Source organism: Sinocyclocheilus grahami, unplaced genomic scaffold (assembly GCF_001515645.1).
Source record: "Sinocyclocheilus grahami isolate Dianchi unplaced genomic scaffold, SAMN03320097.WGS_v1.1 scaffold2031.1, whole genome shotgun sequence".
In the NCBI taxonomy this organism is placed as follows: Eukaryota; Metazoa; Chordata; class Actinopteri; order Cypriniformes; family Cyprinidae; genus Sinocyclocheilus; species Sinocyclocheilus grahami.
In genome coordinates this window covers 41,839-60,099 of record NW_015507210.1, presented here as the reverse complement: position 1 = coordinate 60,099, position 18,261 = coordinate 41,839, and the positions used below count along the sequence as shown (strand labels likewise).

Genomic DNA, 18,261 nt, shown 5'->3' with positions numbered 1-18,261 from the left:
TATTGTTTATCATCACCTTCTTTTCAAAACATTAATCAACAGATCCTCAGTAAACAATAAATCACTGCTAGTGCGCTATTTTAATAAACGGAATGATTTACACACTATTTGATGTCATATTTTGTAATACTGTAATGCAATATTTTTTCTTTTGTTTTACTTCTGTAGTGTCAATTACTTTCTCATCTGATTTTTTGGAGGAGAGATAAAATACGGTTACAGTCTTGCTTCTTTTTTTTCCCAACATGTACAAGGAACTCAACATCCAGGTAAATGTTCGAACTCACCCAACTCTCTTTGAGCTGGAAAGTGTTTTCCTGGGTCCATCTGAAGTCGAATCTCCTTGACAGAAAAGATGGAGGTAGCTGGAGTGACAGAATTTAACATTTAATTAATACAGACATGACATTTCAGCTGTGAATGTATGACTTTATAAATCTGTAGAAATTGTTCTGTTCAAGAATGTCCATGCAAATGTATGTACACAGCATCACATCTTACAACAATTAGCTTATAAGACTATAATATAAGACTACTATATTATATATATATACTATATATATATCTGTGTGTAGACGTGCTGAAATCACGTTTGGTCTCGTACTGTATCGCGTACCTTGTCAGTGTTGTGTGCTTTGCTTGGCCATTTGTTGTGATAAACAGGAAAGTGTGTCCAGCTGAATTTGAGTTTTGTTAGACGAATATAAAAAGCTTAGTATACCGCGGCAGCCCTCGTGTGAAGACCGAAGAGTGTAAAGACCATCGACTCCACCGAGCAGGGACATAAGTATCGCTTCTGAATTGTTCTCTTTCCTACTATTTGTTCCCCTTCTGTTTTCAGTTTTTATAACCAATTCTTACTATGTGTTTCCAGATCCCTACTATCACTACCACGCGCAAACCATGCATCACACACTGTAGGCAGCGCAATAGCTATGTCTATTAATACACTATTTTCTTTTTCTATTGGTCTCTGGAATTGGCAGTCTGCTGTAAACAAAGCAGATTTTATTACTTCTATTACAAGTCATTCAAGACTAAACCTCATGGCCCTGACAGAGACCTGGATCAAACCAGAGGACAATGCTACACCTGCAGCACTCTCCAATAATTTCTCTTTTTCCCACTCCCCCCGTCTGACTGGAAGAGGTGGAGGTACTGGTCTGCTTATCTCTAATGATTGGAAATGTAATCCTTTACCATCTCTGAGTATCAACAGCTCCTTTGAATCACATTCAGCCACTATTACCCACCCTCTTAAAATCCATTTTTTAGTTGTTTATCGACAACCAGGACCACTAGGTAACTTCGTGGAAGAATTAAATGTGCTGCTCTCAAACTTTCCTGAGGATGGTACTCCCCTAGTTATGCTTGGAGACTTCAACATCCACCTAGATAAACCTCAGGCTGCAGACTTCCACACTCTGCTTGCTTCTTTTGATCTCAAGCGAGTATTAACTACGGTTACTCACAAATCAGGCAACCAACCTGACCTTATTTACACACGACACTGCTTCACTGATCATGTGCTCGTTACTCCACTGCACACCTCGGATCACTTCCTCCTCACTCTTAACCTCAACATGGTTCCTGACACAACACATACCCCTACACATGTCACTTTTCGACGTAACCTATGCTCACTCTCACCCTCCCGGCTATCTGCTATGGTTTCATCTTTGCTTCCTTCCCCTGAACAGTTATCATTTCTTGATGTTAACAGTGCTGCTGATACTTTCTGCTCCGCTCTTACGTCTTGTTTAGACATTGTCTGCCCCTTGTCTTCCAGGCCAGCTCGTTCCACCTCTTCTGCCCCTTGGCTATCTGATGTTCTCCGTGAGTATCGTTCTAAGCTCAGAGCTGCAGAAAGAGTATGGCGCAAATCACAAAATCCTACTGACCTTAATGTATATCGATCACTCCTCTCTTCATTCTCTGCTAATGTCTCCACTGCTAAAAGGACATACTATCACAACAAAATTAACAATTCGCCTAACTCTCGCATGCTCTTTAAAACATTTTCCTCCCTCCTTTCTCCTCCTCCTCCCCCTCCTTCATCAACTCTTAACAGCTGACGACTTTGCCAAAATCTTCATTAATAAAATTACAAACCTCTGTGCACAATTTGCCACACCACAAACTGTCAAATACATCTTACCAGCAAACATACACTCATTTTCCTCCTTCTCTCCACTCTCTGAGGCAGAAGTTTCTAAACTCATCCTTCCCAATCATCCTACTACTTGTCCGCTTGATCCTATTCCATCTCATCTCCTTCAAGCCATTTCTCCTGCCGTTGTAAGTATGGCGCAAATCACAAAATCCTACTGACCTTAATGTATATCGATCACTCCTCTCTTCATTCTCTGCTAATGTCTCCACTGCTAAAAGGACATACTATCACAACAAAATTAACAATTCGCCTAACTCTCGCATGCTCTTTAAAACATTTTCCTCCCTCCTTTCTCCTCCTCCTCCCCCTCCTTCATCAACTCTTAACAGCTGACGACTTTGCCAAAATCTTCATTAATAAAATTACAAACCTCTGTGCACAATTTGCCACACCACAAACTGTCAAATACATCTTACCAGCAAACATACACTCGCTTTCATCCTTCTTTCCACTCTCTGAGGCAGAAGTCTCTAAACTCATCCTATCCAATCATCCTATTCCGTCTCATCTCCTTCAAGCCATTCCCACCCCTCCCCCTTCAAGCAATTTCTCCTGCCGTTGTACCTGCACTCACTCACATCGTTAACCCATCCCTTCACACTGGTGTTTTTTCCTCAACATTTAGACAGGCTTGTATAACCCCACTACTTAAGAAGCCCACCCTTAACCCATCTCTTTTAGAGAACTACAGACCGGTTTCCCTTCAACCTTTCATTGCAAAAACACTTGAACAAGCCTTGAAGTTTATTTTGACGGGTTGCCGTAAATACCTTTACATTTCTGTGTATATGACGCTATTTTTACTCAAATGAAACGATAAAACGCTCATGAAGTGACTCTCAGAGCAGTTCTGGAGATGTTGTTCATGTATCTCTGTCCTCATTTAGTGAGACGACAGATGCTGAAATCACCACGAGCGTCAAGCTTCAGCAAAACCGTGTGTCTGCGCCATGCATTCACACAGAAACACGCAGAGCATGCAGGGTTTATATTTAAATAGTCTTTTTGTGGCTTTATATTTACAGATACTAATCCATATCACCCTTGTATCTTCCCACCGGGTTACCAAAATCTTAAAAACAAGGTTCCCACGGGTCTTTAAAAAGTCTTAAATGGTATAAGCCAAGTCTTCATTATAATTTCAAGAGGTCTTTAATTTGAGGAAGGAAAGACAGGAATCATGATATCGCTTAATGTGACGATTAAATTTCAAAAAGCTGTTTTCGTTGAATAAATATGAGCGCTGCACATTCCAAAGTCTAAATGTTTTTACAGTGGGGCAAAAAAGTATTTAGTCAGCTACCAATTGTGCAAGTTCTCCCACTTAAAAAGATGAGAGAGGCCTGTAATTTTCATCATAGGTATACCTCAACTATGAGAGACAAAATGAGAAAAAAATCCAGAAAATCACATTGTAGGATTTTTAAATAATTTATTTGCAAATTATGGTGGAAAATAAGTATTTGGTCAATAACAAAATTTCATCTCAATACTTTGTTATATACCCTTTGTTGGCAATGACAGAGGTCAAACGTTTTCTGTGAGTCTTCACAAGGTTTTCACACACTGTTGCTGGTATTTTGGCCCATTCCTCCATGCAGATCTCCTCTAGAGCAGTAATGTTTTGGGGCTGTCGCTGGGCAACATGGATTTTCAACTCCCTCCAAAGATTTTCTATGGGGTTGAGATCTGGAGACTGGCTAGGCCACTCCAGGGCCTTGAAATGCTTCTTACGAAGCCACTCCTTCGTTGCCCGGGTGGTGTGTTTGGGATCATTGTCATGCTGAAAGACCCAGCCACGTTTCATCTTCAATGCCCTTGCTGATGGAAGGAGGTTTTCACTCAAAATCTCACGATATATGGCCCCATTCATTCTTTCGTTTACATGGATCAGTCGTCCTGGTCCCTTTGCAGAAAAACAGCCCCAAAGCATGATGTTTCCACCCCCATGCTTCACAGTAGGTATGGTGTTCTTTGGATGCAACTCCGCATTCTTTCTCCTCCAAACACGACAAGTTGAGTTTTTACCAAATAGTTCTATTTTGGTTTCATCTGACCATATGACATTCTCCCAATCCTCTTCTGGATCATCCAAATGCTCTCTAGCAAACTTCAGATGGGCCTGGACATGTACTGGCTTAAGCAGGGGGTCACGTCTGGCACTGCAGGATTTGAGTCCCTGGCGGTGCAGTGTGTTACTGATGGTAGCCTTTGTTACTTTGGTCCCAGCTCTCTGCAGGTCATTCACTAGGTCCCCCCGTGTGGTTGTGGGATTTTTGCTCACAGTTCTTGTGATCATTTTGACCCCACGGGGTGAGATCTTGCGTGGAGCCCCAGATCGAGGGAGATTATCAGTGGTCTTGTATGTCTTCCATTTTCTAATAATTGCTCCCACAGTTGATTTCTTCACACTAAGCTGCTTACCTATTGCAGATTCAGTCTTCCCAGCCTGGTGGAGGTCTACAATTTTGGTCTTGGCCATGGTGGAGTTTGGAGTGTGACTGTTTGAGGTTTTGGACAGGTGTCTTTTATACTGATAACAAGTTCAAACAGATGCCATTAATACAGGTAAGGAGTGGAGGACAGAGGAGCCTCTTAAAGAAGAAGTTACAGGTCTGTGAGAGCCAGAAATCTTGCTTGTTTGTAGGTGACCAAATACTTATTTTACCGAGGAATTTACCAATTAATTCTTTAAAAATCCTACAATGTGATTTTCTGGATTTTCTTTTCTCATTTTGTCTCTCATAGTTGAGGTATACATATGATGAAAATTACAGGCCTCTCTCATCTTTTTAAGTGGGAGAACGTGCACAATTGGTGGCTGACTAAATACTTTTTTGCCCCACTGTATGTGTGTATAATATATATATATATACACCTTGCTACGTGTACTGCGTTAGACTAACCGAGACTTGTCATTTGCACTTATATATTGTTGCTCTTTTGTTAGTTTTGACTGCTTTTATTGTCCTCATTTGTAAGTCGCTTTGGATAAAAGCGTCTGCTAAACGACTAAATGTAAATGTAATATATTAAAACACTATAAAATTACTAGTATGAAATACTTACTGTCAGCCAGGTCCTGCACTTTTTCTCCCAGGTCTCTGAAATAAATGTGCCGGAGAGCCACTTCTGCACAAATACGCTGCCGTGCTTCACACTAAAAAAACAAACAAAAAAAAAACAACATACATCTAAGCAATCTAAGCAGTGTTGAGCAGTAGGTAACTACAAGCTAAATACAACACTACTTAGTTTTTTTTTTTGTGGTATGTGCTTTGCCATGAATAATGATTTAATTAAGAAGATACCGCACTTGGTAACATTATTTGATAGATTTCATTCTGTTTAGTGTGCAATGCTGTATCCAGTGTTATCAAGTAAGAGATCACTGCCTGGACCCTCATTTGCATAAAGCTGAGTTCTATACCACTTTGCTGCATTGCCAACTACATCTGTTGTATCACTGTGAAAACCCTTTTCAGTTTAAACCTACTGTTCTGTAATATTTTCACACTAAAAATAATGGTAATCTTTCTGACAGAACCTTAAGAGGATGACATCAAAATGTTTTTGAACACAACAAAACGCTGGTTACTGGTGTAACCTTGGTTCTATGAATGACAGAAGACCAGTAACCAGCATTCTGTTTCACCACCAGAGATAGTCAAAACAGTGGAAGACAAATACAACAAAGACTACAACAGTTTTCAAACCTGTCCTGGAGGCCCTCCAGCCCTGCACATTTTTTATGTCTCCCTCAACTAACACACCAGATTCAACTCACCAGCTCATTAGTAGAGACTGCAAGACCTGAACTGGGTGTGCCTGACAAGTGAGACATACAAAATATGCAGTCCTGAGGGTCCTCCAGGACAGGTTTGAAAAACCCCTGGACTACAACAATCCTAGACACTGTCTGGCAGTATAGCAGAACTTTTCCCCTGTGGCCTCTGTGTCCCATCCCTCATCTCTGCTCTCAAACTAAGCTCAGAGCTGCTAAGAGGAGAAAACCCTGCGGACTTGAGCAAATACCATTCTCTCCTGTTCTTTCTTCTCTAATGATTCTGCTGCGAAGATAAACAAAATCAGCAACGCCTTAGACACCCTGAAATTATTCACAACTTTCTCCTCTCTTTGTCCACCTCCTCCCACTTCTTCTCCGAATGCTGATGACTTTGCCAGCTTCTTCACTGATAAGCTGGCCACCACCAGCAACCAGTTCTTTACATCCTCCACCCACACACATTCAACTCTTCTTGTTGTAAAGGCTCCTTTAAGAGAGGGCTTTTATTCTGACACTGTACGTCACCTTCTGGCTGAGCAGTCTCGTGAGTTAAGCCACTGATGCCTGCTGAACTCTGTATTCTGCCGATCACTGAAAGGTCATTCATTCCGGTCATATTTGCTGCAGAAGTTACCTTGAGGTGTTAGTCTGTTTTCTTTATTATTGTGTTTATCGAGATCGGTATGGAGTTATTTATAACAGCGTCACACGCACATGTCTACACATTCCCACAGACGTTGTTTTTGTGAGGCTGTTGCATATACAAATTATTTCTTCTTTATTGAGATGTATATCATTGTTTTGATTTTCAATGATACCTCTGTGATGTGATTTAGATATTTCAAGCTGTTTATGCCAAACGAGCGATAACTTTGATGTGCCTCGATTCTATCCATATATGGAGGGATGTTTATCATGTTAGATGATCGCTAATGGCTTATAGTGTACAATGTGATACCTTATTTTCTTTTCTTGGATTGTATATTTCATGGAAAAATGTTACCGATGAGGATTTAGTTTGCTTTGGCTGCCTTTATGTACCAATGGATGTTTATTGTTGTATATGCCTAGTTATTGATTAACCTTTATTGTATTTCTTGTGTTCCAGACTAATGCCTCTACTGCCTGTAATTAATACCCACCTGTGAAATACCTGTATCTCTGTGGCTTACCTCCTATCAATACATCATCTAAACCTGATCACCTGTCTCCTCATCCTTATATATTATTGTGCTCTAACCAGCACCCAGGGGGGTTCACTCATCCAATTACGAATCAGATCCTGACAGTCAAAATTCTCTCCAACACTTCTCTTCTTTCTGTCCTTTTTCAGAGAATGAGATCTCCAAAGTTCCATGACAGAAAATCAGAGAGCTGACTGAACACTCCAAATCATATGTTCTTATTCTGCATGACCTGCAGCCTTTGACATATCCTCCTGTCCACTCTTTCTGGGGATCACAGGTACGGTACTTTGGTGGCTTCAGTCCTACATCACAGGCAGTGTAGGTACACGCTCGTACAACATTTGGAAAATCAGACTCTTCCTGTCAGAATACGCAGCACAGCTACTTGTCCAATCTCTTGTAGTGTCAAGATTGGACTACTGCAATGCTTTACTGGTAGGCCTTCCAACCAGTACAACTAAGACTCAGCAGATGATCCAGAACACGGCAGCATAGCTTCATCTCTGCTGCAAGCTCCACCTCTAATCGAACTTCTGTGCCACCACGCTCCCGATCCACCTCCACCACTGTGGCCTCCACCTACCAAGTTTTCTACTCCTATGTTCCAGAAACAATTCTCACACACCCACTAGCTACTACAAATATCGGGTCATGTCATATGGCCTGGCCAATGCTCTCTCTGTATTCCAGAGTTTCATTAATGAGGTGTTCTGGGAGTACCTACAACATTTCATCAAGTTTACATTAATGATATCCTCAAATACTCCCAGAATGAGACAGACCATTGTAATCATGTGGTGCTGGCACTCGGCAGACTGTGGCAGAGCCGGGGGGAGCCAAAGGGGTGGAGAAACAAGGGAGCCTGGTGTAGCTTGAGGGATGATGGGCCATTGTGGATACAAAGGGATCCAATGGGTCGACAGGGCATCTAGGGGAGTCTAGGGCTCAGAGGCTCGAGGTGAAGCCAGGGGATTGACACACCTAGGCGGAGCTGGCAAACTGGCTGAGGGGAGCCAGTGGAGACAGGGCTGAAAAACTGCCTTTAATTTAAATAGTAGGAGAGAGAAGGAGGCTGGACGAGAACAATGTTGCTGAAGGAGACTTGGAACTGGCTGACAGGTGATTCAGGGCTGTGTGAAACCAGTGGAGCAGGAGATTTAGGGCTGGGTGGAACCTAAAAAGAGTATCTAAATAGAGTATTTAAATGGAGTATAGAAACAGCTGGAGTGGATCAGCAAGGAAGGAGGTTGATCAAGGGTAGAAACAAGGACAGGAACTGGCTCTGTGTCACTCAAGTCAATCAGCCACTCCAGGCAGTCCAATTCCACCAAAATGTATTCTGGGATGGTCATGGGGACCTGCTCACACAGTTCAGACTTTGCAAAAGCCTCGTGCTTCGGGGCAGAAAATGGCTCTACCACAGGGTCCATGGCAGGCATAGGCTCTGGCTCAGTGTCTGTGGTGGGCTCTGGTTCTGGGTCTGTGGTAGGTAATGGCTCTGAATCTGGGTAGAGGATGTCAAGATGGTGGGAGTGGGCTATAGCTGTGCTGTGATGTTGTCCTCCACCTCACCGATGGTAAATTGTGAACCACACAGCCAAAGCACAATGTCCAGATACTTAGCCAGGGACCTGCTGGAATCTTCTGATGGCATCCGTTTGCCAATGTTCCCATCCAGCTCTCTCCAAAAACAGTCCAACAGAGTAAAAGTCATCCCACAAGGTCTGGCGGCAATATTCCAAATACTCCTCAATTTCCCGGCCATCTTGAATAATGGAACACAGGATAGTTTTTAGTTACGGCTGTGACGGTGGCAGATTTTTACCACCGCGGTGGTAAAGGACCAACTACCGCCGGTGGCGCGGTGTTGATATATATATAAATATAATATTAATATTATATATATTGGGGTTGGCCACCCCACTCACAACTGCTGCTTCTGTCACTTTTTCTCTTGACAAGAAGTGCATTTATTCAGTCGCAGAATGACTGAGAACGGGAGACGTTTCAGACGGAAACGGTCCTGTGCTCGAAGCGCGTGCTCTTCAATTGCACGCACAAAGGCGCCAGCGCTGTAGCCTGTATCCTTTCATACCAAAGCGCGAAATAAACTACGTGCATGCAATGCCGTGGTCAGTTAAGTCATGAAGTTACCAAAAGCGATTAAAGTTGCCTTAAAACTGTGCATGCATGTAATATATTTTTATACGAGTCACATTTAAGAACATGTCTCTGAAATGGTTTTCAAAACTGTCCTGGAGCCCAGCACTGTCTCACTCATCTAACACACCCGATTTAACTCGTCAGCTCGTGTTTATTTTAGCACTTCAGTCAGTGAATACGCAGCCTGCAAAACAACACTAAAATAAATATCAAAGAAATAATACAGTTAAACAAGAAAGTAGCCTAAATAAGAAAGTTAAATACACTCTGTCTACAGGACGCGGCGCAACAAAATACTATAAAACTCGTTATAATCAGTGACGCTACACTGGATGCGGCACGACATGAAAAATCCCCGACAGTAAACTGCCTCGTTCTATTTATGAGGTACTGACACAGAGTTCAAATTTCCTGTGTAGACACTAGACAGACTCAACCTGTTGCGACGTGGCAGTGTTATTACACTTATATACAAAACGTTGTATTATGCTTGTTATAGAGTGTGTGACGTCACGTGCACTACCACCGGTGGCAGTAGACAACCGCTGTGGCAAGCGACCACCGCGGTGACGCAGTTGTCACGGCGACCGTTAAAGCCCTATTTCTAGTCCAAGAAAAACTGCTGCTAGATCCATATTTAGGGTCTGACAAGGATGAGTTTGAGCAGGATCTATTTGCAGCAGTGAAACAGCAGTTTAACAATAACTCACATGAATTCAAATCAATCCTACTCAGGAGAGAGATAAAGACACAAGAACAGAACAATGAATTGAAATTGACGTAAGAACTGACAACAAACTAAACGGAGTATATAAACAGAGACTAAATGAGTGAGTTAACAAGGGGCAGGTGGACACAATAGATTACTATGGTAACAAACTACTATAAACTAGGTCAACTAAGGAAGACGGGAAATAAACACAGGAACTGGGAACACAAATCTAAACCAAAACAAAACATTAAACTGAACGTACTCAGATGAACTTTGTATTAATGACAGCACAGATAATAATCCTGAATTTCCTTTATTAGTCTTGACTGACTGTAAGAATTTAATATGGACAGATGGCTCAATTTATTAAGTACTCGAGCATCTTTCATAAAAATAAACACACTAAAATGTAAATCATTAAAGTAGATATCAATCAAAAACTTTTTGACGTCTCAGGCATTTCAAATGCATACTTTACCTGTAATAACTGGCATAGTAGAACATGACCGTCATTGGTGATCCTGTAGAACAAAATTGCACAAAACATATTATAGCTGTAGCTTTCCAGTCTCAATGTTAACAAATTTTAGTAGTAATATCACCTGACTTCTCAACTGATTTAACATTTATGATTGAATCACTTGCATTGTACTTTCATTACAGCAAAAAAAAAAAAAAAAAACTACTAATAGTAAAATAGAGTAATTTGGTGTCATTCCTTTTCTCATTTTCCTTTTTCCCTTTGCTATTCACTTGTTTCTCTAGTCAAACTTTTTCTGTGTGTAAAAGGTCCGTGTACTTTTTACCCATATGATATCCTTTCGGAAATGGAATAATGAGAAATGGAAAGATGGCGTGTGTTTTCATTTTTGGTTTAGTTTATGAATGGAAAATGAGATTTCGGCTCGATTTCTCATTTGTGGTTTACAAATCGGTTTATGGCTTTGATATTTCATTCGCACATGTCGCACACTGAAACACCCTTTTTATCTTGTTGGTCCAGCCTTAATTCTGTCAGATAGTACAGGAGTCGTTACGACACTGCCAAGTCCCACTTTAATAAGCGATTGTCGCGATGCAAACCACCACTTGCTGTTAACCACGTGTGGCATTTAAAACAAATATGCTTCTGCAAAGCTTTGCCTTTGATGTACGAAACTTGAGAAATCACTTTTTGTAGCAGGTCATGTCCCTGTGTTTCATGTCCCATTGATAAATGCAACGACGAAAGCTCCATCTCTTTAAATAAAAGCAAAAAGTTTTACTCTATTAGCCTACTGTATGGGAAATAAGGATTGAACGTAAAAGTCAACAATAAACATTACCCTGATGACATGCCCATAACATTTCCCACTCGTCTTTTAATGAGATCCATAGGTGTTTGTGTCACAAACCTGAATAAATTAGAGCAGAAATCTCATTGTCCGTTTGTTAAACTAAACAAAAACATATTTCCATTTCTCATTATTCCATTTCAGATAGGATATGAAACAGGTCAAAAGTACAAGGACCGTGAAAGATTACCAATTGAATAATCTAATCTGCACATGGATCTTAACTGTTCCTCAGTATCACCTTGTCCAGCTGAGGGTGCTAGGAATTTATCCTTACTAAAGTCACATGTTATCTAGGACTTAACAATAAAGCTCATTTACACATCCACATAAATATACAATAATCACAACAGTTGCCAAACAGAAAGGATTATCAAACACGAACAGAAAACAACAGATACACACACCTGGGTGCATGAGTGATCAGAGGTTCCCCATCATAATGGGGGAAGTTGTGTGAAAGGAAGTTGTCATTGGTGTTGATTCCTGGCCAAGACTCCTCAGTGGGAGTACCTGGAGATGACATGCAAGATTATAATCTAGTAATTATAATTACAAAATAGACTCTCAACTACACTCCAAGACATTAGAACCAGCTAGAGATCTAAATAAAAAAGTTGTGGCTTTGCAAAACCTATTCTACTGTAATGGGATCTTGTAGATTATTACACTTGCAGAAAATTAAAATGTTTCAACTCAATTATGACATCAGTATCATTACTAAGACATCATGTAGAGCATATTTGACTGTAATTCATTAAAAAGCAAACAAGTTAAAAAACATACAAATATTCAAATAAACATGTAACAATAAACACAATCCACTTATTACAGACACAATATTATAATAGAGTCTGAGTCAGACCAAACACTACAGATTGAAAAACAAATGACTTGATATGTGTTTTCTTTTGAGTTTGGTATTAGTTTGGTATACATTTGTAATAAATCAGGGGTGTCCTGCTCCTGGAGAGCCAATGTCTTTCATAGTGTAGCGTCAACCGATTTCAACACACTTTCCTGGATGTCTCTAGCGAGTCTGAAGAGCTTGATTAGCTGGTTCAGGTGCATCATTTAATAAGGGTTGGAGCTAAATTCTGCAGAACAGTGTCCCTCCAGAGACAGGTCTGGACACCCCTGTACTAAATACTGAAAAATAACTGCATTCTGGTTTCTATGTTGCTTACCCATTTGGCAGAGTGTTTTGAATAGGGGGTTTTATCAATGATATTTGTTAAAGACATCTAAAGTAGGTCCACTTTTTGAAAAGTCCAAATTGGCTTATAATATGCAAACATGGAAAAACTGTTTGTAACATGAAAAGCCAACAATGAACAATCAGGTTAAATTAAAAAAAAAAAAAACTTATTGTGGATGTATGTAGTAATAGACTGTAAAAACATAAATAAAACAGGAACAAATCAAAAACATAATCAAACAGTTTTGCTGTGAATCAGTAACAGTTAGAAAGCAAACTCTTTCCATCTAAACCATTGGGACAAATGAGCTAAAAACTAAAAGCGTATTAAGTGCATAACGTCAGAGCTCTTACCCAGTATACGAAATATAAGATGAAGTTCATCCTTCACTGTCGAGCCAGGGAACAGGGGACGTCCTGTGATCATTTCGTAGAATATACAACCTACACCCCTATATCAATAAAAACAAAGCAGAGAGAAAGAAAGAATGAAGTGTCGTTTTAAGAAATGTATAAAAGGCACAATCCAGGCCGAAAAAGGAGTGGGCAGGGTCTTTGATTTTCAGAAGAGCAGAGATGTTCTCCAGATTAACCAATGCCAGCAAAACTCTTTGTGGCAAGGAATGAGCTGAAGAGCTTAAATATTCATCAGAGTTACATTCAGTCTGGCACACCTGAACAAAATTCTTTCCTAGTAGGCTTAATTTACATGCAACACTCATGCACAGAATTTTGGGTTTTCTCGGGGGTCTCCAACCCTGCACCTTCAATCAAACACTCCCGAACCAGCCAATCAAGGTGTTCAGGGTTACTTGACATTTACAGGCAGGTGTGATGAGGCAGGGTTGAAACTGAAGTTTGACTCTGGAGGAAGGTAACTATCCAGGAGAAGGGCAAATGCTCATATAGTAAATCCGGCCTAGCCAACAGAATGGGCTGAGAACATTTGTCTAAAGCAGGGATGCCCAATCCTGTTCCTGGAGGTTGGAGTTGAACTTTGTAGGAAGGTAGATCTCCAGGAAGAGGATTGGGAACCCCTAGACTACAGTACCTTTGTTAGTTTGTTATGTGTGTGGTCTGTTGGTGTCCCACTTTGCCGGAAGTTCTTGGCAGTTACTGTGCACATGGCATGATGGTACAGTACCTACTTCACTATTCAAATAGTAGAATACTTATAATAGAAAAAAATTAGCAAATCTGTGGCAACCTCAGAGCAAAAACCAAGCCATGAGGTCAAAGGAACTGCCTGCAGAGCTCAGAGACAGGATTGTGTTGAGGAACAGATCTAGGGGTGACTACAAAAACTGCTGCTCAATCAGTTTGCACTCTTGCCAAAAAAAAAAAGTTGTGACCTTCAAGTCCCTGTTCTATCTGATATTTCATTAAACTTAGCTGAAGATTGACTCTGCCAAGTCTTTGTCTCCAACAAGTCTTCAAGACACTGTGAAGCACTTTGCTGTGCATCAGCACATAACTCAGCAACCGGCACACAAGGCTTCATCTGGCAACTTCCTCACTTCATTCACCACCCGGGTGGTTTCCCAGAGATGTCACCATCAAACAGACCGCCAGCCATTCAACACAGCCAGGATATCCCCCTGACTCTCAGACTGCGAAACAAGATTATCTGGTCTGATGAACCTCAGTTCTAAGTGTCATATACTGTCTGGAGGAAACCAGGCACTGCTCATCACCTGCACAATACCATCCCAACAGTAAAGCTGAATTTAAAGTCCAAGTTTAGATTAACAGCCGAGTATGTTGAACCAAACTATTTAAATAGGAGTAACTGCCTGACGATTAAAAGTGAACACTATTAAGTAATTCTCAGATTAATTCTAACAATGGAATCACGTGAGAGGGAACTGTTGGGAGACTTATTTCTTTGTACAATGTAGGGCAACATAAGAATACCAAATGATTGTTTTGAGTGTGAAAATCGTGGCAAAAGTAATACAAAAATGGCCTTGTTACGAGGTTCCTGAAATAACCAAGACTACATTGTTTTGTGATGAGTCTCAGAGCTGGAAAAGCTATGAAAGGTGTGGGAATTTCATCTTACAGTAAGACGTAACCTGCAGTAGTGAAATGCATGGTTGCTGTCCACACAAGACGTACTTATGTGGCCAAAGAACAAAACTGCAGTTACTGTAGCCTTTTCCAAGGCTCATAATGATACTCTAGTCTCATTAGACCAAGTAAATCTTTTTGGATATAACAGCATGTAAAATGCTATGGGGTTGCTTGAGGAGAAGTACAGCGAGAAGTGCTTGGCTGCCACAGTGAAGTTCAGTGTGAATGCTGAAGGTGTGAGGGAATTGTGCTTTAGTCAAGGATGTCATAAATTCACACATTTAATACAAAATGTTGAAATAGAAGGTGCTACCTTCTCCTCATTCCCTGCATTGTTGGGCCACATTCTCCCAAAGTGTAAAAGCTTTTGTGGACAAATATTTCACCCGACCCTAACACACTTGAGCACCTGTCTTGACTTGAGCAACACTCCCATTAAAGATCAGGCTATTTAAGGAGTTAATCAGGATAGATGTGTTAATTTGTTGTGAACTTGTGAAGGGTCAGAATAGTATACCTAAAGTTATGGAGGAAAATGTTTGTTGAATTGAATTAAGAGTGTACTCATTTTTGCAAACCTTCGTTTAAGGAAGATTGCCTAATTTAGGAAAAGCTATGAAAGGTGTGGGAATTTCATCTTACAGTAAGACGTAACCTGCAGTAGTGAAATGCATGGTTGCTGTCCACACAAGACGTACTTATGTGGCCAAAGAACAAAACTGCAGTTACTGTAGCCTTTTCCAAGGCTCATAATGATACTCTAGTCTCATTAGACCAAGTAAATCTTTTTGGATATAACAGCATGTAAAATGCTATGGGGTTGCTTGAGGAGAAGTACAGCGAGAAGTGCTTGGCTGCCACAGTGAAGTTCAGTGTGAATGCTGAAGGTGTGAGGGAATTGTGCTTTAGTCAAGGATGTCATAAATTCACACATTTAATACAAAATGTTGAAATAGAAGGTGCTACCTTCTCCTCATTCCCTGCATTGTTGGGCCACATTCTCCCAAAGTGTAAAAGCTTTTGTGGACAAATATTTCACCCGACCCTAACACACTTGAGCACCTGTCTTGACTTGAGCAACACTCCCATTAAAGATCAGGCTATTTAAGGAGTTAATCAGGATAGATGTGTTAATTTGTTGTGAACTTGTGAAGGGTCAGAATAGTATACCTAAAGTTATGGAGGAAAATGTTTGTTGAATTGAATTAAGAGTGTACTCATTTTTGCAAACCTTCGTTTAAGGAAGATTGCCTAATTCACTTACTTTACAGCTATCGATAACATGTTTTTCTTTGTTTTTATTAAAGGGGTCATAAAATGGAGAATCAAAATGTCCTATATATTTACACATAAGAGACTACTCTACAATAACAACATACTACAAGTTTCAGAACTCAAAATCTAACTACACAGTTTAAAATATGAATTATTCTTTTCTACCCTTCTGAAATGCCTGGATTTGAAATCAGGAGAATCTCCTCAACATGGCCCTTATCACATTGCATTGTTTCAATTGCTTCTTTCTTGGGCTCAAACATATACGGCTCTATCACAGCGCTTGCCATCTCGAGTATGAAAACACACAACATGCTGTAAGGATAGTGTGGATATGGTGTTATGAAGTTATTTCTGCGAGAAGTAATGTCCCTTGAAATTTAATGTTTTTTTTTGTTTGTTTGTTTGTTTTAGAGAGAGTGAAAATGGGCATGGAAAATTATTTGGTTTGGTGCCAAAAAAACTGCACATTTTATAAACCAAGTTTAAAAACATAAAAACAGTGCCTGTTATAGCTGTCTCTCTAGAAGTATGTTGTGATCAAAATACTAATAAATCTATATTGGTTACCGTGATCATGAGGACTTTCTATGGCTTTTGTATGGCAGTGACTTGGACAAGGTGCTTTGTCTGAAAAGTCTGAGAACAACTGGTTTAATGTATTTCAGTGAGGACCACTTTGTTTGATTAAGATTACTGTAGAGGTCCTGAACATTATTTTGGCGGCAGGCTTTGCTCTGAAGGGTTCAGATTCTGAGCTGTCCACAAACAAACACAGTGACGTAGTATGTTCAATTCTAAGATCAATCAGGGAGAGCAGCGTCTGCCACCGAACTGTGGACAGACTGAAAGCTGACTTAACACGTGTCTGCGTGACAGACTAGTGACTGAAAGCTGTCTTAATGCGTCTGTCCGTCAGAACTGAAAGCTGACTAACATGTGTTTGTGCAACATAACTGAAGGCTGAATTAACGTTTGTCTGTGAGACAGACTAGCGCGTTTCTGTGCAACGGAAAACAAAAGCTGACAACGTGTTTTGTGCGACAGCTAGAACCCAAGGCTGTTTTAACGCATTTTCTGTTCAATGAAACTGAAAGCTGATTTAATGCATGACGGAACTCGAGCTCTTTTAGCACGTTTCTGTATGACAGAACCGAAGCTGACTAAGCGCATGTCTTTGCGACAGACTAATGGAAGTGTGAGTATGGATGAACTTATATATCTTATTTAATTGTAGTGGGAAATCACAAATTACAATCAGCTGCGCATCAGCTGATGCTGGCTGTCACGTCGTGATCTGCCTGAACTGAGCTCCATTCGTCACTCAAACTATATTTGTGTGACCTTTGAATATAATCATTGTGATCAGTATATATATAATACAGTAATATACACTGCATGCTGATATTAGCTCACTGGCTTTTAAATCCATCATTTTCACGATGATCACTAGAAATGCACTGGAAATGCATTATATATTGTAACGGCTGGACCAATCAGACACATTATTATTTGTTATATTTAACAAATAATCCATAACACTCCTCACCCAACAAGCAAACCATTACTCGCCATTAAATTCATAGACACAAGTCTTTCTACGAATAAACGTGCATATCCCTGGGACATTATGTGTATTTGTACTGTTTTGTAATTATTTCTGGCAGCTGATCTAATTATTTATAATTGATAATAAGTTATTTATTCAGATTTCCCTCGAGCTAATTAACTACCATGTAAATAATACATTACGGTAGTTTATCCAAACTTGAAAATAAGGTATGAAGTTTCCTACAAACGTTCATCATTTGACTAGTGTTTATGAGATGGCCTGAACGTGTAAGTGTGTATGTGCATCTCACCAGATGTCAAGAGAGGTGGAGTAATCTGTTGACCCCAGCAGCACATCAGGAGGTCTGTACCAGAGAGTGACCACTTCATTCGAGAATGTCTTTGTGGGCACTGACTTTGCACGTGCAAGACCTACAGTAGACAAAACAAACCATTAAACTCTTTGTGAATGTGTTCTCTGTTAATTAAGAGATAAGTCTTTGGGTATGTGAGCGATTGGGCCTACCGAAGTCAGCAAGTTTGAGCTCTCCCCGGTCACTGATGAGAAGGTTCTGAGGTTTTAGATCTCTATGCAAAACTTTCTGCCGATGGCAATAAGCTAGACCTCGCAATAGCTGAAACAGGAAAATCTATAAGGTGGCAACAAAGAGTACAAAAAATCATTCCAAAATCAGGTGCTTACCGCTGTTGTAAACCATGCTTCCAAAATATTTTAATAATGTGCATTTAACAATTAACTTAACTACACAGAGGCTAATGTGTGTATATGGCTTTGCTTTTGTTGATC

General features: G+C 40.3%; 1 protein-coding gene across 1 annotated transcript in view; it reads right to left on the bottom strand.

Annotated features, from left to right (window-relative positions):
- The window catches only part of LOC107573778 (cyclin-dependent kinase 16), a 65,017-nt gene that overhangs the window by 5,911 nt on the left and 40,845 nt on the right, over positions 1-18,261 (bottom strand). The window contains exons 11-15 of the mRNA XM_016260226.1: positions 12,909-13,006; positions 11,764-11,869; positions 10,501-10,543; positions 5,243-5,333; positions 288-365 (exon numbers count right to left, since the gene is read on the bottom strand). Of these exons, the coding sequence (XP_016115712.1) occupies positions 288-365; positions 5,243-5,333; positions 10,501-10,543; positions 11,764-11,869; positions 12,909-13,006 (416 nt within the window). The remainder of the gene's footprint in view (positions 1-287; positions 366-5,242; positions 5,334-10,500; positions 10,544-11,763; positions 11,870-12,908; positions 13,007-18,261) is intronic.